Genomic DNA, 23,858 nt, shown 5'->3' with positions numbered 1-23,858 from the left:
TGGCTCCCCCCAAAATTACTTAAGGAAATCTGATGCCATCTTCTTGACAAGTTGTGCAAAACAAAAACAAAATTATACTGACCAATAACCAAGAACTCTTTTCTGATATTAGATAATACCACTGACCCTCACCTTGGCACAATAATATTGGTTGGGTCCTACTACAGACTTCTTTAATTTTATACATTTAACAATCTAGTTATAATCAATACAGTATTTAGTCATAAAATGGCCCATAAGTTAAAATGGTATTCACATTATGGTAAGACAGCTTAGCTTAATGGCTGTGTTATTGTAAATTGAAGACTGGCAGGATCAGTATAGCATACTAGGGTACATAAGGATACTTGTATTGATGTCAAAAGTAATGATCACCCTCTAGTACTGCCCAAGGTTAATTTAAAGATTTAGGAAAGAGAACTACCTTCCAGGAAGGTATGATACTGGTAGACTTGAGGATGAGAATTTGAGGGAAACTTTCCTGTATTAGCTGAACACTAAATTAGAGAGTTTAAAATTTGACAACATAGAATATTGAGGGAATAATTTTATGAATAATATTTTGTGGAGTTGCTGGTGGGGTCTTGGGAAAGAAAGTTAGAAATGTAGCCAGGAGCATCAAGAGAGCAGACAATCTAGACTTGTCCTTGTTAAATATAGTAATGGTGCCACATTGCCATTAGTGATAAAGAAAGAGTTAAAGAGAGATAGGTAGACCATTTTGAGAATGTACTAAACCAAGATACAGTTACAGGAAAGTTACAGGAAAAGATAAAGAGGAGAAAGCAAAAGTTTATAACAACATGGGATTTGTAGGAAGATTTGTTTTGTAAGGAAGAATTAGTGACACTACTAAAATGATCAAAAATAATGAGGCCCCAGGTGTTGATAGTGTGGTTAATGAGTTTCTTTGTTGTGGTTGTTGTAATGTTGTCTATTGAATAGGTTTATTGACCCAGGCTACCTACAAAAAAACATAACATGAAACTTCCATACAACATAATATAAAAATACTACATCTTCCTTCTCATAATAAAAAAAGCAACATACTAAACTTCCAAAACACTTTAACTTCAAGAGTGGTCCACTAAAGTCTTGGCTTGGTTCACTTCACTGAGTCTTTGGCCGCGTTAAGGCCGCAGCTTTTCATACTTCTTTTCACTTCACTCTTTTTTACAGGTTTAGCTTCAGGGGTCCTCTTAAGCTTTCAAAACACTTTAACTTCAAGAGTGGTCCACTAAAGTCTTGGCTTGGTTCACTTCACTGAGTCTTTGGCCGCGTTGAGGCCGCAGCTTTTCATACTTCTTTTCACTTCACTCTTTTTTACAGGTTTAGCTTCAGGGGTCCTCTTACTATTCGACCATAACGCGTGCGTAGCTGCAATGGTGTTTTGCTGGTACCCTGGGGCTGAGATACGGTGGCCATCTCGTTGGGGCTTGGGCTGGCCTGCTGACCGTCCCGCAGTGGCAATGGGGACATGAACAGGTCTGGCTGTGAAGCTGAGGGTGGTGACTCAATAGCCGTTTCTGTTGTTGGTGGTGCTGCTTCATCGCTTGTCTCACTGACACGGCTCAAACCTTGCTGGCTTTGATGTGGACGGGCTGTGAGATGTTTACGGTTTCTCCTTAGCACGGAACCTTCGTTGGTACGCACCCGGTAGGATCGTGGCTGTCCTGCATGGGATAGCACAACAGCCTGACTCCATGGTCTGTCGGGTGTCTTCTGTATGTAAACTGCGTCTCCAGGGGTGAGTTGTTTCAGTGATCTAGCTGATCTGTCATGATACAGCTTTTGGCGTTTCTGCATTTCAGTTCTTCGTCGGGTAAATTGTGTGGTCGGAATGACTTTCTTCTTGAGGTGTTGTGCAGTGCACGGCAGGATGGATCTTAGCTGACGCGACATTAGGAGCTGGGCTGGTGACGCGAACCCGTCGACTGGTGTATTCCTATACTCTAGTATACCCAGGAAGGGGTCTTCTCCGTTTTCTGTCGCTTTCGTCATGATGTTTTTTGAGATTTGTACCGCCTTCTCGATCAGTCCGTTGGATTTTGGGTATCCTGGGCTGGACGTGGTTAGTGAGATTCCCCACGTCTTGGCAAAATCGGTGAATTCTCTCGATATGAACTGAGGTCCGTTGTCTGACATTAGCTGAGACGGTATGCCGTGTCGGGCGAAATGGGCCTTGAGTTTCGTGATGACTGCACTGGATGAGGTCGTCGGAAGCTTGTCGATTTCGAAAAAACGGCTGTGGTAGTCGACGGTTACCAAGAAACTGGCGCTTTTCCATTCGAAGAGATCGGTCGCAACCTTTTGCCACGGCAGCGTCTCGATGTTGTGGTTATCATCGGTTCCTTTGAATTGCTTGGCATGTTGTTGGCGCATGTTTGGCACTTCGTTATGTACCGCTCGACGTCTGCGTTGAGTCCTGGCCAATATACCAGCATTCTGGCTCGTTGTTTCGTTTTCTCGATTCCGAGATGGGCTGTGTGTAACTGCTGCAGTGTAGCTGCCTGCATATTCTTGGGGATGATCAGCCTTTCTCCTTTGAGTAGGATGCCTTTTTCGAAGGAGAGTTCATGCTGCAAGTTCCAGTATGCTAGGATGTTGGTTGGGCAGTCTTTTCTTGCACTCGGCCACCCCGCTTGGACCGTTTTGATCAGGGTACTCAGTTCTGAATCCTTTGTTGTTTCCACCCAGATCTCTTCGAGCTTCTGGTCACTGGCAGGTAGGTTTCGTACAACTTGGTGTACGTAGACATCTAGACTTTCTTCCAGTGTTGGATCTGCATCGCCCAGGTGTAGGCGGGATAGAGCATCGGCTACAGGAATTTCTGAGCCCGGTCGGAACTTCAGGCTAAGGTCATAAGGCTGGAGCTGGAGCATTAATCTCTGTACTCGGGGTGGGGCCTTGTGGATAGGGTTTGCCACCACCGTTTCGAGTGGGCGGTGGTCAGTAGTAACTTCGACATGCCGGCCATAGAGATAATGGTGGAAATGTTTGCAGCCAAATACGATGGCGTACAGCTCTTTTTCTAGCTGGGAATATTTCTGCTCTGTTTTGCTGAGCGATCTCGATGCGTAAGCTGTGACTTTCCCCTCCAAGACCAGGTGTGCACCAAGTCCGTGGCTAGAGGCGTCAACTATGAGTTCCATGTTGTTATTCTTGTGGTTGAAGAATGGGGTGTTGGATACTATGGAGCTCTTCAAGTCTTCTAGGATCTGCGTGTGTTCCTCTTCCCAGATGAACGGGTCTGCTTTAGTCAGGTCACGGAGTTTTTTGTTCTTTGTTGAGATACTTGGAATGTACTTGGCTAAGTAATTGATCATCCGAAGAAGTGTTCGAGTTCTTCTCGGCATGATGGGCTTGGCATGTTGTTTATGGCACGGATCTTATCGGGGTCTGGCTGCATTCCTTCGGAGCTTATGACGTGTCTGAAGTACTTTACTCTGGATACTGAGAACTCGCACTTCTCTTCGTTGAATCGGATGCCCTTGACAAGGGCGCGTTCCAATATTGCTGCTAGACGTTCGTCGTGTTCTTCTTGGGTGTCGCCATACACGATCATGTCGTCAATGATGATTTCGAATCCTTCTAGGCCTTCGAAAGCGTCTTCCATTCGCCGCTGAAATTCATCTTGGGCTGAGATGATTCTGAAGGGCATTTGCTTGAAACGGTATCTCCCATAGATCGTGCTGAATGTCATGAGATAAGAAGAGTCGTCAGACAGCAGAATGGACCAGTAACCGGATCGGGCATGAAGTTTGGTGAATACTTTGGCTCCGTGTAGCTTCGAGGTGACATCGTCCAGAGTGGGAATCGGGTAGTGCGGTCGCTTGATGGACTTATTTAGATCAACTGGATCTATGCACAGTCTTATGGAGCCGTCCTTCTTTTCTACCATTACCATTGAGTTAACCCATTCGGTCAGGGTCACTACTTTTTCTATGATACCTAGGCTTTCTAGGCGACTGAGCTCTGTCTTGAGCTTATCCTGCATAGCGGCGGGGACTCGTCGGGCTGGGTAGACGGTTGGCGTAGCGTTATCCTTTAGATGTATGTTGCATTCTCCGTCCAGCTTCCCAATTCCTCTGAATACTTCTTTGTACTTTTCCTTCAGGTGCGGTACTTGGGAGGCTGCTACGTCTATGTTTAGGACTAGCTTGATCAGGTCCAGGTTGAGGCTGGAACGGTAGCCAATGATTGGGGAGGATGAGGTCTCGACTACATAGAACTGCTGCGTGCTGCTCACGTTGTCTTTGTACCTACAGGATATTTCACAGACTCCTGTTACTGGGATCCGTGCTCCACAATAGCTTGTGAGGTGCTTATTGGTGGGTTTCATGGTGGGCTTTGGCGTGATGAGGTCAAAATACTTCTTTGGGATGATATTCACCTGGGCTCCTGTGTCGATCTTAAATTGTACAGGGAACTGGTTGTTGATAGTCAGTGGAATAACTGCTTCGTCTTTGTTCTTACTTTGCTCGATGGAGTAAAGGAAAACAGTTTCGTTGCTGGGGTTTGTATCTGCGGCGTCTTCATCAACTGCACTGACTGTCTTACTTCGACAGACCCTGGCAAAGTGGTTGGTCTTTTTGCATATGGAGCAGGTTTTCCCCTTTGCAGGACAGATGTGTGAGGGGGAGTATGTTCCGCCACAGAAGTAGCATGCTTTACTCTTGGAGCCGCTTGCTTCTGTTTGTTTGTTTCTACCACTGTTCCGGTTTTGGTAGCGGAATATAGCGTCGATCTCTTGTTTGATGGGGGCTGGTCTCGTTCCGTTGAATGTCTTGAGTTGAGCCTGGGTCGCTTCGTGGCTTCTGCACATAAAGGTTGCTTTATCCAGTGTGAGTTCATCACCTTCAGCCAAGAGCTTTTCACGCACGTTTTGGTTTTGGATTCCACATACAATTCGGTCCCGAACCATTTCATCTGGGTCGTAGTAGGAGCATGGTTTCACTAATGTCTTTAGATCTGTGATGTATTTTTCCACAGTCTCTGTGTCGTTTTGGTCTCGCTTCTGGAACAGGTATCGTGCAAAAACTGTGTTCTTCTGAGGTGAAGCATATGCTTTGAATTTAGCGAGGTAAGGTTCAATTTTGTGCAGCTCTTCAGGCGCGACGCTGAAGGTGTTGAATATTTCCCGACCTTTTGCTCCAGCCCAGATGAGTAGGTAGGCACACTGTACTTTTTCTGTTTTGCCTGAAAGTGGCCCTGCAAACATCAGCTTAGCGTGTTCTTCAAAGCGGTCCCATTCTTCTGAAAGGGAGTTGACCTCCCAGTTTATTGATGGCTGAAGGACGTCCATTGTTATTTTGATCCCACTTCTGACACCATGTAATGTTGTCTATTGAATAGGTTTATTGACCCAGGCTACCTACAAAAAAACATAACATGAAACTTCCATACAACATAATATAAAAATACTACAGTTGTTATGTGTTAGAAATAAGCTACTGAATATTATGAGAATAATTTTCAGGAAAGAGGAAGTACCTTGGTGTTGCTACTGCTACTAACAACTCACCACAGCACCAAGCTGCATGTGGCCAACACAGCTATGCAGGTGCCCCCTCTATCCCAATCCGTTCAAAGCCACCCTTTTAAAACCCTCCCAGGAAGTTCTATTTCCCTTAAATCTTTCTTTATAACTTTCTCCCACCCTAACCATGGACAACCTGCTTTCTGTTTAGCCCTAGATGATTGGCCAAAAACGACAATCTTTGGCAATCCATCATCCTTCATTTGCAGAACATGCCCTAGCCATCTTGACCTTTCCCTCATTATTATCCCAGAAAGTGGGATTGAGCCATACTTTTTGTACAGCGTACTGTTTGAAATATGGTCTGTTGGAAGTACCAAACAATTTTAGGAAAACTCCTGTACAAGAAAGGTGATAGTAGTGAATGTGGTAATTATACAGGCATTATTCCAGTTTCTGTAGGAAGCAAATTACTTAGTATGATGATGCTTCTTAGACTTAAAGATACTGTAAACAAAGTTTAATAGAAGATCTGTACAGTTTTAGGAAGGGTAGAGGATGTGTCAGCTTTATTTTCATTCTTAGACTAATAACTGATCAGTGCCTGAGTCATCAAACACCTTTAGTCCTCAGTTTTATAGATGATGAGTAAGCATTTTATTCAGCTGATAGAAGAGCCTTGGTGAAAAGTGAAGGTCTTATCCTTGCATGGTATAGCAGACAAATACACTAAAGTGATTACTGATATGTACAAGAATAATGATGCTGCACTTAAGTTAGGAAATGAGCGTAGTAGTTGGTTTTGTGTTAAATCAGGAGTTTAGAAGGGCTGTGTTCTGTCCCCATTTAAATGCATCATTTTGATGGACTTTGTCTTAAATAGCACAGCAAAGGCAATTAGAGAAAAAATTTAATGGGGAAGTAAAACTTTTGTGGACTTAGGTTGTGCTGATGATTCAAGCATATTATATTAAAATCAATGAATTATTAGAGGTTTTGTATGTTTAGGGGGCCTGAATAAGTTTGAAAATTGATGATACAAAGACTAACTTGCTAAAGCTAGTCATAAGTGAAGATGAAAAGGTGACACTGGGTAGCAAAAAGATTAATAAAGTGAATAGCTTCACTTATCTATGTAGTACTATTAGTAAATGTGGTGGGTGCAGTGAAGATGCTAAAAGTTGAATAGGCAAGACCCAGTGTATTTTTTTTTTTTGAAAATACAATGGAAGAATAGGAAAATATGTTTACAAACCAAGATTAGAATATTGGTAGCTACAGTTTTAACAGTGGTCAAGTATGGTACTGAGGCATGGGTGCTCCAAATAACAGAGGACAATATGCTAGATTTTTTTCATAGAAAATGCCTGTGGATTGTCTTTGAGAAAAAAAAATACCTAATGTGAGGCATTATCCTGAAGATATTTCTTGAGTCCCCAACCGGCTGACTGTATTTCAAACAGAATGCTGTACTCAAAAGTCTCATTCATTCCTTTTTTTACAGCAATAAGAAAAACATTTAGATTGCTAGAGCATGCTCTGCAGATGAAGAATGACAGATTGTCAAAGATTGTCCTTTACACCTAACCATCTGGAGGTGTAAAGAAGGAGGTTTTGAATAGATTGGGATAGAGGAAGAGCTTGGGTAGCTGTGTTTGCCTCAGGTGGCTTGGTACTATGGTGAGATTTTAGTTGTAGTAGTAGTTGTAGAAAAGAAAAATAGGGCTGCAGATTTCATCACAGACCATAGCAAAAGGTGAAAATCCTTTTTTTCCAAGCTGCAATTTAAAGTAATGAGGTAAATAGTCCAATATAATGATTTGAAGCAGCTTTTCTTCCTTTATATGTAAATTTTGGCCTATCCTTCTTGGTCTTTATTTCAACATAGTTCTAGGCTGTGAGATCAAATCCTATAGCCCCTCAGTTGAAATACCATCCTGTAAGTTTTTAAAACTACTGTTTGTCAATTCTTATTGATATTTTATTTTGTGGAGCTCTAGTAGTTCTTTTTCCACCTTGCAGAGAATCCACATCTTGGAGTCATACTTGATCACAATATTGTAACTTTTGATCTTGGTGGTTCTTTCAGACTATTTTCAACTTTAGAAAAATGTTTTTCAGCTTAACTGCTCTACTTACTATGTTTTACTACACCTATTGTCCTTACTAATACCCATCTTAGTAAAATTGACTATTTTATTGATTTTCTTTTTGTGTGATCTATGTAGCCTAAGCAACTTTCTGCTAAGTATTTTCCCCAGTTTAAGCATATTAGTCTTCTTAATATTAACTTTGAAGCTATTGTTATATTGACTTTGTTGATATTTTTTTCTCTAAAAAAATGAAATTGTCTACCTAATGTAAGTCAATAAGATGTTGTGTACTCCTGTAGCCCTTTGTGTATTCTATAACACAGAGTTGATCCAAATACTTTTTATATATATGGAACGAGACAAAACCCTGCTTTGCTGTTACTGTTACAGTAATTTTTTTTTTTTTACTACAATGGATGGATACAGTGGATGTTGGTGGTGATATTACCTTGTGGTGCTTTCAACATATCAGTTATAATTATGACTTCTAAAATAATTTGACATTTGTCTCATTATAATATATCAAACTGTTTGTGGTAACAAACTGTAAGTAAGGAGCAACCCAGGTCAATAGTAGTTGAAACTCTAAAAAAGAAATTTTGATACCAATATATATTTCTAAAGAATCGGGGTTTTATGCTGGTTTCAAATATGTAAGTTTAATCTTAACCATCAAAGGTTACAAGCCTGAGAAAATTTGCCTGATTTTCGAAAAAAGAGGGGAACACTACTAAATGTCATAGAACCTTAATGAAAATTACGCTTTCTGATTGTAAATTGTATCTGATTGTACAATTGACCATTGGGTCAGTTGTATTGACCCAATGGTCCTAGAATATCATGAGAGCGCTCATTCAAACGGAAATTATAAGTTCTAGGGCCCCTTTTAAGTGACCAAATTGGAGGGCAGCTAGGCCCCATCCCATGTCCCTTTCTCCCCAAAATCGTTTTATCAAGGTTTTGAGATAGCCATTTTGTTCAGCATAGTTGAAAGACTGGATAACTTAGCCTTTGGGAATATCATGACCTTCCCACAGCCCCCAGGGATAGGTCTTGAAGTTACAAAGTTTGTCTATTGTTTACGTGCAGTATTTGTTATTTGGAAACATTTTTTGGTGGGATTTTTCTCAGGGATAATTTTCCATGCGCAGGGAAGTTTCCAGGGCGTGAATTTTTCAGGAAAAATTTTATACTGGGAGAATTTTTCAGAATTACCATATGAAATTCTTCTTATGTCTTGCTTTCTCTTTTCTGTCTCAGTTTTACGCATGGAGATGTGAAGGGTAATTGTCCTGGGTAAATTTTCCCCAGTATTGAATTATCTAGAGAATAAATATGTGAGGAGGAGGGATTTTTTCTTGGAAGAGTGACTAAATTTCCTGGCATTATTTAAAGAGCAATCAGAAATTAAATAAAGTTTTTTTTCCACTGAAAGTAAGGAGCAACATTAAAACTTAAAACAAACAGAAACAGAAATTTTAACATATACATGTGAAGGAGGTTACTCATTCACAACTCCTTGCTGTTTATGCTCAAGTTTGAATTCTGTCCTAATCTTTTAAGAACGACTCCTGAAGTACTATTTTCGTTTAATTAGAACAATAAGGAGCTTTTTTTAATTGCTAAAAACCTTTAGTGTAAAGAGTGAGGTGTTGTGAAGCAGTAACGCCTTCATATACGTAATAATTTCTGTTCATTTTGAAGTTTTAATGTCGCTCCTTATTTTCAATGAAAAGATTTTTTTTTTTATTTAAAAAGACCAGAAATTACTGTTAAAGAATAAATGAAACCCAAAACGGACAGAAATCAAATAAACAATCATAGTAAAAACACATACAAGTAATAATATACATGAACCAATAAATCTTGAAGCGAGTAATGTTTAAATTGAATATGCAATTTAAGGTTAAAAGAAAAACAATTGCTATTTACACTGGGGGAATATATCAGAATTACTTTACGAAATTCTACTTATGTCTTGCTTTCTCTTTTCTGTCTAAATTTTATGCGTGGGGATGTTAAGGGTAATTGTCCTGAGTAAATTTTCACCAGGATTGTATTGTTTGGAGAATAAACCCATTGGGAGGAGGATTAAACAAACGATCAGAAATTAACTAAAAAAAAACAAGTTTTTTCAACTGAAAGTAAGGAGCAGCACCAGATTATTGCGTGTATGAGTACCAAATTATTGCGTGTATGAGGGGTTTCTTTTCCACAAAACCTTGGTTTTGTTGGTTTTGCTTGGTCTCGCTTAAATTGGAATTCTGTCTCAATCTTTTATAAACGACTCCTGAAACACTATGTTTGTTTAATTAGAAAAATAAGAAGCTTTTTTTAAGTACTAAAAACGTATAGCGTAAAGAGCGAGGTGCTGTGGAGGAGTAACCCCCTCTTATGCGTAACTATCTCTGTACGTTTTAAGTTTTAATGTTGCTGCTTACTTTCAGTTGAAAAAAATTGTCTTTTTTTTAATTCAAAACGGGCAAAAACTTCTATTAAGAATAAATAAAACCCAAAATGAACAGAAATTAAATGAAAAATCATAGCAGAAATACATACAAACAGTAATAATACAAATGAATAAATAAATCTTAAAGTGAGTGATGCCTAAACTGAATATGCAGATCAAACTTTAAACCAAAAAAGAATGTTTTGTTAATGAAGTATAAATGAAACCCAAAAAGAACAGAAATTCAATAAAAATCAATGCAAACAAACATACAATAGATATTAATATAAATGAATAAATAATTCTTAAAACAGATGAAACTTAAATTGAACATGCAAATCAAGTTTGGAACGAACAAAAGTCACTACAAACAAGAGTTTGGGTAGCCTTTCTTCTCACTGTAAAAGTCTAAAATCTACTGCGTCATTGGCGCTATACAGAAAACAAATTATATTACAAATATTTTTTTGTACTTAATATTGAAAATAAACATTAAAATCGCAGTAGAATTTCGAACTGACGAGCTACAACTATGCAAACTCCAAACTAAAGTTCGTATACTGCCCCCTTCCTTAACAGTTAAAACCGAAAGCCTACTGCCTCATTGGTGCTTCACTGAAAACAAATTATATTACAAGTATTTTCTTTTCCAGCTCTTACAGCATTGAAAATGTAAATAAAATTACAGTGAAATAAAATCTTGAACTGATGGATCTTTCAACAATTAATACCATTATATATCAAATATTCAATTTGATCTTGGTTATACTTTCCAAGACTAGACAAGACACGCATAGTTTTAAGTAGAGCACAAATGATGCAGTAGGTTTTAGACTTTTACAGTGAGAGGAAGGGATACCCAAACCCTTGTTTGTAGTGATTTTTGTTCGTTCCAAGCTTGATTCGTATATTCAGTTTAAGTTTCATTTGTTTTTCAATTAAGTTTTTTAATTAAGTTTCATTTGTTTTTCAATTAAGTTTTTTAATTAAGTTTCATTTGTTTCAAAATTCGCAATATTTGATGTTAGAATGATATAAAATGGACTAAAAATGAGGTAAATTGAATGGATGATTCAAGGTGTGGCAGAAACCCCATTTACTATACTGCTGGTATCAAACAGCTTGTGGTAATGAATTGTAAGTGAGGTGAAACTTTGCCCAGTAGTAAATAAAACTCTAAAAAAGAGAATTCTGATAACGTTTGATGCATCAAAAGATCTGGATTTGTGTGATTCCAAACATTCTTCAGTTGGTCTGCAAAGTGCGAACACCTCTTTGAATTTATTGGATTTTAAAGTCTTCTTTGGACTTGTATTAATTAAGTGCTGTGAACTTGAATTAATTCAGTAACTGTAGCTAATTCAGTTGTTATTTCGTAACATTTGCTATAGTTCAACTTGACCTAGATTCAGAGTGAAAACTTTTTTTTTATTTTAAACTTGCATTAATCCAGTGGTTTAAACTCGAATTATTTCAGTGACCGAAGATAATTTTTGATTTCATATCATTAAGAAGTGTACTGGGAACAAGCGGAAGAGGGAAGGGACCTCCCGCAAGCGACGTATTGAACCAGCCGGTATTAAGTTACCCGTAAATTGCAGGGAATAGTTGAGGGGGTTCTTAAACTTCCCTTGTTCCTAGGCTCCTTCATCACTGGTTTGGATTGACGAATGTGCAAGGAAAATTGATTTTGATTCTGAACCTTCGGAATGCTAAGTTTTTCCCCCGTTCTGAACTTTCTTCAGTATAACTTGGAGAGAGGAGCAGAATTATTTTGAAATCAGCTGTTGACTTTTTTGAGCTGGCTGATATTACGAAGGAGAAGAAGCTGCTGTGGGAAAAGCTGTCGATTACGGATGCTTCTCCTAAACGCAAGGGACCAAATGCTCCAATGAATCACCTGAAGGACATGCTTGAACAATTTCTGAAAATGAAAACCGTGCCTTTTCCTATCATTCCTGTTTTCGTGACACGTTCCCCCACAGAGGTTCCGTGTTTGCCTGCAGTGGCCTATTCTAGACTCTCTGCAAAAATTAATACTATTCATCAAACCTTGCTGCAAATTAAAGATAAGGTGACTGCATATTATCTCCACTTTTCAGGATTACCAGGGGACAGTGCTGCTTCCATTCCACTTATAACGAATCAAGCGACAATCGTTATCACGAAGACACCGCGTGATCATGACAACCCGTCGAAACGAAAAACTGTGATTGATAAAGTTGCCGGATATGAACGTGTTGAAAATATTCGTGCCTTTGGAGACAGAATAATAGTGAATATTGACAGCGTTGCGGCAAGTGGCTTTTGTGATTCAGCCCGATCAGTCTTGCGTGGATTGGATGTGAAGTTTCTGGAAAGGAAGTTCTATGGAATCGCAAAGGGTATTGGCGACTCGTTTGATTTATCTCTGTTTCAAGAACTGTTTTCGAGTTGCTGAAGCCACCCGGATTGGAAATTCCCAGTGTGTCAAGATTGCCTTTAGTGATCAAGGGTCTCTTACTTCGGCTCTTTGACTGGGGTTGAAAATTGAATATGAACTGATCCGTGTCTATGAATTTAAGAAAATCCCGAGATGCTGTAACAAATCCCAGTCTCCTGAACATATAATTGCTAACTGTCCTAGTACCTGCTATAAATGTGCTAGATGCTCTGGTCCTCATGAGTATTGCAAAGACACCCCATGTACAGATCTGATAAAATGTGCAAATTGTGTTGATGATCATGCACTGATCATCACTGATGAAATTTGATATTTCAGCACTCTATTTTTACCTTGTGATGACGTAGTGGTACGAGTCTCACACCTCGATCAATGGTTGTCAGGTTCAAACACTCGTGTCGCAAGGAAAGTTGGATGTTGCCTTTAAAGGTTTCAATTTTAATAGCAGGCTGGTACAGTGGAAGCATAAATGAACTGTCGCAAAATTTCGGTGTGCTTGTGTAACATTAACCAGATTGCCAAGTCTGGAGGAAAAGTTTAGCCGTTTTGATGTCCTTCTCCTGCAAGAGCACTTGCTTCCTGCCTGCAGCGTGAACTTTTTACGAAAGAATCTTGATCACATTGTGTTTAGTACCAATGGTAGACGGACTCGGGGTAGGCTTTCTGGTGGTCTCACGTGTTATATCAGATGGAATCTTGCAGATTTATCACCGTTGTGCTACCACTCATCTGAGCATTTTCTAGCTGTAAGACTTAGTGACTCTGTCCTAATTAATCCTTACCTGCCTCATGATAAAAAGTCGGTACAGTCGTTCTCGAGTTTTGCCAAGTCTTGTGATTAGCTACAAGGTCTAATTAGCGGAATTGAATTTCTTGGGTATTCATGGCTTCTTGCTGCTGATCTAAATTGCCACATCCAAATATCATCCAGTCTTTCCGAGACCCTACTAAATGCTCTACCAGTTGCGCATAGAATTATAAATAAAGATTGTGGCTTCTCATATATCGATTATAGTGGAGCAGTTTCTGATTTGGACCATTGTGTGTGTTCGCCCCTTCTTCATTCCTCTGATGTTCATGTCGACAACGAGGACAGAGACTGTGAACATCTTCCTCTTAATCAAAATATATCTATTAGCTCTACAAGCAGTTTCTACAGCAGTGCTCCTCCTAAGCCTAAGAAATTGATTTGCAAACGTGAATGGGATAATGCAAATTGGTCACTCTATTTTTCGACTCTCGCTTTTCTGCTATCCACTATTTCGATGCCTTATCATCTTCTTGGCGCTGGTTATTTTGTCAGTGATGCTCGTTGTAAGTTAAACTCTTACTACCGAAGTATCGTTTCTTCAATTAAACAAGCTGAAGTAATAGCTGTTCCGTTGATTTGCGTGCGACTTAACACCCGTAAGACCTTTTGGAAGCGTAATCCGGAACTTACAAAAGTGAAGAACCAAGCGAAGTTATGGTTGAAAATGTGGATTGCTTACGGTAGACCTAGTTGGCAAGTTTTTAGCATCAAGCAGAGAACAAAATTATAAGCGTCATCTTCGTGTGTCCTGTTTTTGGGCGCTGAATTTCCGACTAATGGTAAACAGTGGCAAAATGTGCTGAATGCGTCGAAACTCGAAGAATCTTCTTCTAGTGATATTATTCCGAGATTACCATGGATTAAACATTAGACGCGCATCTTTTCCGCTATTAATTATGATGTTCATAGCCGTTTTATTGCTTTATTGGCAAAGGTTCTTCCTAATAGTGTGAGCCAAAGACATGTTATACCTGTTAATAAATCTAATATTGTGAAATCTCTTCGACAGTTAAAGTCAAAGTCTTATGACCTTGATGGTATTTGTGCGTTTCATCTTGATCCGAGGTCAGCTGAACTTCTGTCGCATCTTCAGTTATTATTTCAGATGTGCCTTTCAAGGTCTATTGATCCTGATTCGTTTTTATGTGGAAGTATTACTTCTATATTAAAGAGAGGAAAAGATCTAAATTCGTGTAATTCGTACAGGCCGATTACCGTCGCCTGCACTCTAAGTAAATTATTTGAGTATGTTCTACTTCCACATATCGATGAATTTGTTAATTTCGAGACTAACCAGTTCGGCTTCCGGTCAGGTCTGAGCTGTCAACATGCTCATCGTGTTTTAGCGCAGCTTATTAAGGAAGCCACTCGGAATAGTTATAGTCTTTATTTTTGCACTCTTGATATATCTAGAGCATTCGATAGTGTTTGCCATGCTCAGGCTTTGTATGCTCTTAGTCAGCTTGGTGTGAATGCGCCTGTGATTCTGGTTTTGAAGTTTTGGTATTCAAATTCTTATTTCAGATTAAAGTCAGGAAATGGTGATTTTTTTGGACATATACCAGTCAAGTGTGGAGTTAGACAGGGGGGAGTTCTCTCTCCTCACATCTTTAATGCTTCTATTGAAAATGTTTTGTCTGGTATCCGTAGTTCTTGTTTTGCAGGATTCTTAGACGTATCATACTTAGCTTATGCTGACGACTTGCTCCTTATTAGCCGAACTGAAGCCGGTTTTTGCGCGTTCTGGATCTGTCGCTGATGTATTTGCAAGACTTGGATTATTGCTAAATGTAGATAAATATGAATTTCTTGTATTTAATTTCTTATATTTATTGTGTTTCCGTACCACAAGTCCCTTCTTTTCGATGGCTTGGGATTTCTGTGTGCAATTGTCCAAGTTCTTTTCGTTTTCATACTATTCGGGATATTCAATTTAAGATTAAGCTGGGGTGTTCTAAAATTGTTGGAAATCGTGGACATTTCCAGCGACAAGCACTTACAAAGCTGTACTCGAGTTTCTGCGACCGTTCTGTGTTATTTTGTGCTGATTTTTATTTGCTTTTGAATAAAGGTGAAGTAAAGAGGGGTCAAGAAGGATTACTATCGGTATTGTAAGTTCTTACTTTATTTACCACGATCATTTCGGAACCAAAGGTTAATTAGTAAATATCAGGCAACGGATATTGTTCTCTCAGCGGGAAAACTAAGTTCAAAATTAATTGATGAGGTGCTAATCTGTCTTGGTCTTAACAATCATCTTATTCGCCTCTTTTGATAAATTGTTATTTCTTTTTCTTGTATTTGTGTTTTTTGTGTTATTTGTTTTTTTTTTATATTCTTTGTGTTATTTGTAGTTCTTTGTTTTCCTCCTTGTACTCCACTTTTTCCCTTTTGTAAGTGGGTAAGAAATAAATTATTTATTATTTATTTATTATAAACACTCATTAAGTTTAATGTTACCCCTCAAGTGCTACAGGTCTGAGAAAGTTTGCCCAATTAAAAAAAAAAGACGGGAACCCCTAAAGTTAAGTTTCTTGATGAAAATTACATAATTAGATTCAGCATGTCAAAGAGTCCCTCTTACAGTCGTTTCAAGCTTCTAACTACAAAAATGTCAAATTTTGTATTTTTGATCATAGATGTGTGTTTTTCCCCAGAGAAACTGTATTGAACCAATTCCTAGAAGATTAAGAAAGGGTCGTGTGAAGGAAATCAAGAGTTTTAGTGCCCTTTCAAGTGACCAAAGGATTGTTGGGCAAGTAGTATCCTTTCCATACATCCAATTGTTTTCCACAATGGGATCCAATCAAAATTTTTAGACAGCCATTTGATTCAGCATAGACAAAAAGCCTAATAACTATACCTATTGGGATGACATGACACCCCCCCCCCTTTAGCCCCTGGATAGGGGTGTAAGTTATGTAATTTGTGCATTATTCTCATATATTGCAGTATTTGTTTTTGGTAGATATATTGAACTTTGTGGGGATGTTCTACAGGAGGGGGATTTTCCAGGCAGAAAATTTTCTGCAAGGGGGAAATTTTGGAAAGAGGGGGGACTCCCTGGTATGATTTAAAGCATAATAAGAAATTAAGTAAAAAAACTACTTTTTTGCTGAAATTAAGGAGCAACGTTTAAACCTAAAATGAACAAGTACTGTAGAAAGGGGGGGCACTTCTTCCATAGCCCTTGCTCATTACATTAAAAGTTTGAGTTTTTTTTTTACAATTCTTTAAGAAAGAAAGATCAAACACAAAGGTAGTTGATTTTGAACGAGGAATATTTTTTAAGAATTTCATCACCTAATGTAAGGAGCAAGGATTGAGAGAGGGGTAGCCCCCCTCACGCAGAAAATAATTTCTGTTCATTTTCAGCTTTTCAATTGCTCCTTGCTTTTAGTAGAATTTTCTTTTCTTTTTTTATTCACTACAATACAAGTATCGAACCTTCACCAGAAGTCTTCTCCCCAGCTAAATCAAAATGCCCATTTATTATTTATAAAATTTTGTACTGAAGGGGCCATTAATTTAGACACTTCTCTACTACTAATCTAAGTATGGAAAGTTTGTCCAAATACCCACTGCCCTTTGTAAAACCTTACTAATCTTCTTTTAGAACTTCGTCTGTAGTATCGCTAGTCTAATAAGCATCATGGTAAGCAACATGCTTCCTTTAGAAATTCGTGTAATATCTCTGTAATCACTACCTCTTGTCACCTGTCATATAAAGGGGTTTGTCTAAAGTTTTCCTCAAATTGTTAGGTAGTTTTTCCTTAGTGTACCTCTAGCCTTGTTGTCACCATGTTTCAAAAGCTTGTTTTCTGTGCTACGAGCAGTTAAATCCTTGCTATTTTTCTAAAGCCATGTCTCGTTCCTCCTTTTTGAATAAGCCTTTGTTCTCTTCTACATTGCTGAAATTGTCCTCTCAATTTTCTATATTTTTCCCTACGACTTTGATGTGCTTATAGATTTTCTCAAAGAATTCTATCCATCTCTCTTTTTAGCTATCGTATTAGCTATCCCCATCTAATTTAGCTACCTTAAGAGGAGGCTTGCATTCAGTATTTATCTGTTTGGCTGATAGGCAAAGACTGAGATGGAAGAAGAGTTTCTTACAATTCTCACTTTTTTCTCCGCAATTGTAGATTCAATTTTTAAATCATATTTCTTTTTTGTGTCTCTTTCTCTTCCTTACTTTCCTTCCATATCTTTGTTCTGCGAAGTAAATCATCTACTACTTTTAATTGGACCGTAGTGTCATTTTTGTTAGATTTTATTCTCTTGTTTTATTCCCAATGGGTCCTATACCTCTTCCTTCCTCATAAACTCTTTTTTGTTCTTGTCATTTTGTAATTCTCCAAAAATTATATTTTCCGCCACTGAAAACTGAATCGGCAAATTATGTCTCTTTTTATGGCACTTGGTATTAACCAATTGGCATATAGCAACTGCAAATTCTGTCGGTCTGTCGGTCCCGGTTTTGCTACTTTAGGCACTTCCAGGTAAGCTAGGACGATGAAATTTGGCAGGCGTATCAGGGACCGGACCAGATTAAATTAGAAATAGTCGCTTTCCCGATTTGACCATCTGGGGGGGGGGGAGTGGGGGCCCGTTAATTCGGAAAAATGGAAAAATTGAAGCATTTTTAACTTACGAACGGTTGATCAGATCTCAATGAAATTTGATGTTTGGAAGGATATCATCTCTCAGAGCTGTTATTTTAAACCCCGACCGGATCTGGTGACATTGGGGGGAGTTGGGAGGGTGAAACCTAAAATCTTGGAAAACACTTAAAGTGGAGGGATCGGGATGAAACTTGGTGGGAAAAATAAGCACAAGTCCTAGATACATGATTGACACAACCGGAACGGATCCCCTCTCTTTGGGGTAGTTGGGGGGGGGGGGTTAATTCTGGAAAATTAAGAAAAAATGAGGTATTTTAACTTACGAACGGGTGATCGGATCTCAATGAAATTTGATATTTTGAAGAATATCGTGTCTCAGAGCTCTTACTTTAAATCCCGAACAGATCTGGTGACATTGGGGGGGGGGAGTTGGGAGAGGGAAACCTAAAACTTGGAAAACACTTAGAGTGGAGGGATCGGGATGAAACTTGGTGGAAAAAATGAACACAAGTCCTAGATACATGATTGACATAACCGGAACAGATACGCTCTCTTTGGGGTAGTTGGGGGGGGGGGTCAATTCTGAAAAATTAGAAAAAATGAGGTATTTTTAACTTACGAACGGGTGATCGGATCTCAAAGAAATTTGATAATTAGAAGGATATCGCGTCTCAAAGCTCTTATTTTGAGTCCCGACCGGATCCTGTGACATTGGGGGAGTTTAGGGTGGGGGAACCTAAAATCATGGAAAACGCTTAGATTGGAGGGATCGGGATGACACTTGGTGGGAAAAATAAGCAGAAGTCTTAGATACGTGATTTACATAATTAGAAATGATCCGCTCTATTGGGGGGGGGGGGAGTTAATTCTGAAAAATTAGAAAAAATGACGTATTTTTAACTTACGAAGGAGTGATCGGATCTTCATGAAACTCCATATTTAGAAGGACCTCGTGACTCAGATCTCTTATCTCAACCGGATCCAGCGTAATTGGGGGGGGGGACAGTTGAGGGGAAACGGAAATCTTGGAAAATACTTAAAGCGGTAAGATCAGGATGAAACTGGATGGGAAGAATAAAAACCTGTCTAAGACAGGTGACTGGTATAATCGGACCGGATCTGCTCTCTTTGGTGGAGTTGGGGGGGGGATAATTTTGAAAATCGAGGTATTTGTAACTTACGAAAGGGTGACCAGATCTGAATGAAATGTGATATTTAGAAGGGTATTGCGCTTTAAAGGTCTAACTTTAAATTCCAACCAGATCCTGTGACATTGGGGGGAGCTGGAGGGGGAAACCGAAATTCTTGGAAAACGTGAAAATTGGGGTATTTTTATTTTACGAATAGGTGATCGGATCTTAATGAAATTTCATATTTAGAAGGAGTTCATGTCTCGGAGCTCTTATTTCAAATCCCGACCAGCTCTTTTGACATTGGGGGGAGTTGGAGGGGGAAATCTTGGAAAACACTTGGAGTGGAGGAATCGGGATGAAGCTTGGTGGATAGAATAAGCAAATGTCCTTGATACGTGATTGACGGAACCTTACTGGATTCGCTCTCTTTGGGGGAGCTGGGGGGAGGGGTTCAGTGATTTGGCGAGTTTGGTCCTTCTGGACGTGCTAGGACGATGAAAATTGGTAGGCGTGTCAGGGAGCTGCACAAATTGACTTGATAAAGTCGTTTTCCCAGATTCGACCATCTGGGGGGCTAAAGGGAGAGGAAAAATTGAAAAAATTAGGTATTTATAAGATACGATTGGGTGATCGGATCTTAATGAATTTTGATATTTAGAAGGACATCGTGACTCAGAGCTCTGATTTTAAATCCTGACCGGCATTAAGCCTCTTATTTTCTTTTTAAATCAATCTATTCATTCATAGAATTTTGCTAGAGCTCATACCATATGATCTTTTGGCTCTAAGCTCTTCTTGCCTCGTCACAAGTGCCATATGAGCTCTTAGCTCTTGTTTTGTATTTCTTTTTTCTTTTCAACTTTTCTCAAGTTTTTCAATCACGTAAAATAAATCATCATTAAATCTGAATTGTACTCCAGTGTCCACCATCTTTGACTGCATTTCTTTATTGTTCTGAGTTCTGAGTTCTTTATTTAACATTGTATTTGCGTTTAATATTTCTTTTCTTCCTTTTTGTTTTCCATGTTTTTGTCATAGTACTAAATAAATCGTCATCAAATGGGAATTTGATATTGACATTTGGTTTTTTCGCATTGGACCAGAATTATTCAATTTCTAACATATGATAGTGAACTGTGTCGTGATGCTAAAAAGAAAATTCAAACTGGCTATTCTGAGATTGTTGCCGATCAAGCAAAGTATAATCGACATCTGTTTTGCTGATAGGCAAACACTGAGATGGAAGAAGAACTTCTTACAATTCTTACCAAGCAAGCTATGCTAAACTTGTACATACTATACAGATAGATATACTACAGATTTTGCAAAGATTTTCTGAGTTTATTTGTTAATTGTTAATTCCTCATCCACAACCTCCATTTTGTTGGCACTACGCTGAATTTCCAATAACATAGCATTAACTTGCATGACATAAAGTTTTATGTAAAGACTGAGTCTGCATGGAACTTCCTATGTTAGAGGCACAATGTGTTCCGTTATATTGCATAACATAGTGTAAAGTCTTAAATTAAACTAGTGTGAAAGGCTCTACAGCATAGTCTACAAGCACCTTTATTCTCTGAGTTAAAATAAACATTGTGACATTACACTTTCCAAGTGATACTTGAAGAATTTTGTATAATTTGATTATACATAGATATAATTTATACCATGAATGATTTGATTATACATAGACCAGAAGCAACCATGCAGAACATGAGTGCGATCTCGGAAATAAGCGGTGCCGATCCCACAAAGGCTCCGTAGCCCGTAGGGGAGAGAGAACATTCATATCTTATATATCTTTAAACGAGTAATAATTGTATATGTGTTTGTATATTTTTTCTCGACAAAAATATTTTTTCTACTTTTTTGTGAAAATTCGAAAACTAACATTTTCTTGTGTAAAAAACGCACTGACTGGACTTAAAATTCTCACTAAGCAAGCTATATTAAACTTCACTACGCTAAGTTTCACTACTATGCCAAACTTCTCCACTTTGGATTAATGGCTATTCACTCTGGATGCAACTTCAAATACTAAGACAATTGTCATATTTCTGTTTTATGCGCTCTAATTGTTTGCCAAAAGTGAAGTTTATATGGGCTTAATGCTAAAATTTATTGAAATAGAATTACTTGTAATCCTATGGGAATAGAAGAGGTAATAATATAAGTCCTTTGGGGAGGTGAGAGATGTCCTAGCTGTGATTTTTTTTTTTTATCAGTGCTCTGAATAGCTTGGAAAGGAGGCTTAAATATTGCAAAAAAAATTCGAATTATAAGCAGCCTAGATCTGAAGTGGTATTAACATCTTAGCTATGATTGGTCAGTGGTACAGCAATACCAGCAAAAAATGCCATACTGAAGAAGATACCACCATATTTTATACAACAAAAACCAGTTACAGGCAAAAAAATTGTACCACAGTCTGTTATGGTGATGTGACTAACTATTGCAAATGGTAATATTGGTCTTGGTTCTTTGCATGCTTTTTTTGGTAAAATTTCATCTTGGTTATAATACCATAGTCGTTTACTATTTGGCATTTGTTTTATTGGCGGTGGTGGGGGGGGGGGGAGCAGATTAGAGACTTGTGGCAGAGGAGGGTTACAATTTTCTAGGATGTGTGGGATGTCCCTGGAGCCAACTGGAAGTGGTGGAAACCCCCTTCTTCTACTTTGTGTGCAGTATGCCCATTATTATGTAAGATTATTTATTTGTTTGTTTATATGTTCAGTGTGAAGTTATCTGCTTATTCACACAACTTGATTATACAAACTTCAATTGGTATTTCTCTTTTGGAAGGCATTTCCTGTTTCAATGAGCTCTGTGTCAAATTTTTTTTCCACTTTAATCCCTATGCGATGAATTTGCCTGACTATACTAAATTCTTTTTGTAGATGCTGCTGATTTAGATGATTTTTTGCTGAAGATTACATTTGGAATTCTTCTTCAATTTTTCAACATGTCATATTCTTCAGCCAACGATAAGGTATCAAAGCCGCAGCGACGTATATCCAAAAAGCCTCAAAGATGTCCAAATGTTTTATTTGAAAAGTGGCTTCTTGACCTTTACACCTCAGCAGCTCCTGAATCTAAAATGAGACATCTATATAGCAGAGTAAGTATTTTCAAAAGTTGTATTTTTAACTTTGCAATTCTACTAAATTTTGTGTCACAGGTTGTTTTAATTTGGTTTAATTTCCAGTCAATCAATCTGTTTATTTAAATAAAAAATATAAAGTAAAGTAGTCGCATCATCGCTTCACGCATGGCTCCATGCTAGGTAAAGCAGTAAGGAACAGAACAAATTCAAGCACTTTTTCTTTACAGATACTTAATGTCGCAAATAGAAAGAGGTTATTTATTTGTTTATGCATTCAGTATGAAGTTATCTGCTTATTCCTACAATTTGAACATAAAAACTTCAAATGGTAATGGCGTAATCTTATTTGTTCTTATTATAATTCATTTATTTATTCCGTTTTATTTTGAAATAGACGATCGATTCAAAATGGTTTATGCATTCAGATAGTCAATTTATTCATATTATAAATAAAAATAGAAATACAAATTTTAAACAAAGTAAAAATTTTACAAAAAGAGAGAGGGAAAGGGGGTAAATTCCTTAAACCTTTTTTTGAGGCAAATTACGTTTGAACCCTTTAGACGATTTAACTGGGTTCTTGTCTAAAATTGAGAGAGTTATATTTGAAAGTATAAGGCAAAAATCTGCATTACCTATTCCCTCTTTTAAAATGAACATACGAGGCAATTAAGCGGAGAGGAACTTTAAATATTGATATTTTAACAATATTCAATGTGGTATATGGCTGTACGATAAGTGTGGTTCAATCAAGCTTTCTGGGGCCATAATGAAAGGAAAGTTGAGATGGCTGGGGCACGTTCTGCGGATGAAGGATGACAGATTGCCGAAGATTGTCCTTTTGGGCCGACCCTCTTGGCCCTAGACGGTCGGCCTAGACTCTAGGGATAAACGGAAAACTGGTCGTCAGTGGTTGAGGTGGGAAGATGTCATTAAGGAAGATTTAAGGGAACTGGGAACTTCCTGGGAGAGTGTAATTACTTGAGTTTCATTTGTAAAAGTTCGTGTCCCTCTTTTTATTTTATATTTTTCCCAAATCATTGTAGCAAAATTAGGTGAATTATGTTGCAAATAGAAAGAGAGGTGCTAATAAAAAACCAAAAAGACCAAAATAGCTTATTAATTTGACGCTATGAATGACAAGTGGAAGAATGAAGAGAAAACGAAATAATCAAAGAAGAGAATAGAAATTAATGTTGCAAATAGAAAAATAGGTGCTAATGAAAAACCAAAAAGACCAAAATAACTAAGTAATTTGACGCTATAAATGACAAGAGGAAGAAAGAAGAAAAAACGAAGTAATCAAAGAAGAGATAATTTTATTGTGATTTTTCGCCATAAAAGAGCGACATCTATGTAAGGAGTTAGGAAATATGTTCTCGATAATGTGACCATCAAGTAAGAGCTAAAATTATTTATTGATCATTGGCTGTTTGAAGGAAATATGGTAACACAACAATTGAAAATTCTTCATAATAATCTGTGCCTCAGTGCCTAGCTACTACCTTTTGCAAAGAAGCCTGGTTGACCACCTATCCACAGACACTGTTAAACTTAGAATATCTAGTTTGATAATTCAGTGCCTACAATCAAAAGAGCTCTAACAACATCTATAAAACTGTAACAAGCAGTTTCACTGTAATATTCCACCAAGATGGAAAAATGAGAAGAGGGCTGGGTAGTTGCTATTGTTATTGTTGGTAGCAGTGTTGGGAA

At 38.1% G+C, this 23,858-nt stretch overlaps 1 protein-coding gene across 5 annotated transcripts in view; it reads left to right on the top strand.

Annotated features, from left to right (window-relative positions):
* Positions 1-23,858, top strand: part of LOC136038591 (uncharacterized) — a 98,240-nt gene that overhangs the window by 4,096 nt on the left and 70,286 nt on the right. For 3 of the 5 annotated variants that reach the window (XR_010620252.1, XM_065721789.1, XM_065721788.1), the window contains exon 2: positions 21,937-22,157. Coding sequence is in view for 4 of the 5 variants with exons in the window: in XM_065721788.1 (XP_065577860.1) it covers positions 21,937-22,157 (221 nt within the window). In the remaining variant the exon portion in view is untranslated. Of the gene's footprint in view, positions 1-6,983; positions 7,160-14,932; positions 15,066-21,936; positions 22,158-23,858 lie in introns of those variants that run through there. The other 2 variants (XM_065721790.1, XM_065721791.1) reach the window with 2 other exon arrangements.

This window comes from Artemia franciscana, chromosome 18, assembly GCF_032884065.1.
Source record: "Artemia franciscana chromosome 18, ASM3288406v1, whole genome shotgun sequence".
Taxonomy (NCBI): Eukaryota; Metazoa; Arthropoda; class Branchiopoda; order Anostraca; family Artemiidae; genus Artemia; species Artemia franciscana.
Note: the sequence above shows the minus strand (reverse complement) of the source record. Positions and strands in the feature narration are given on the sequence as shown.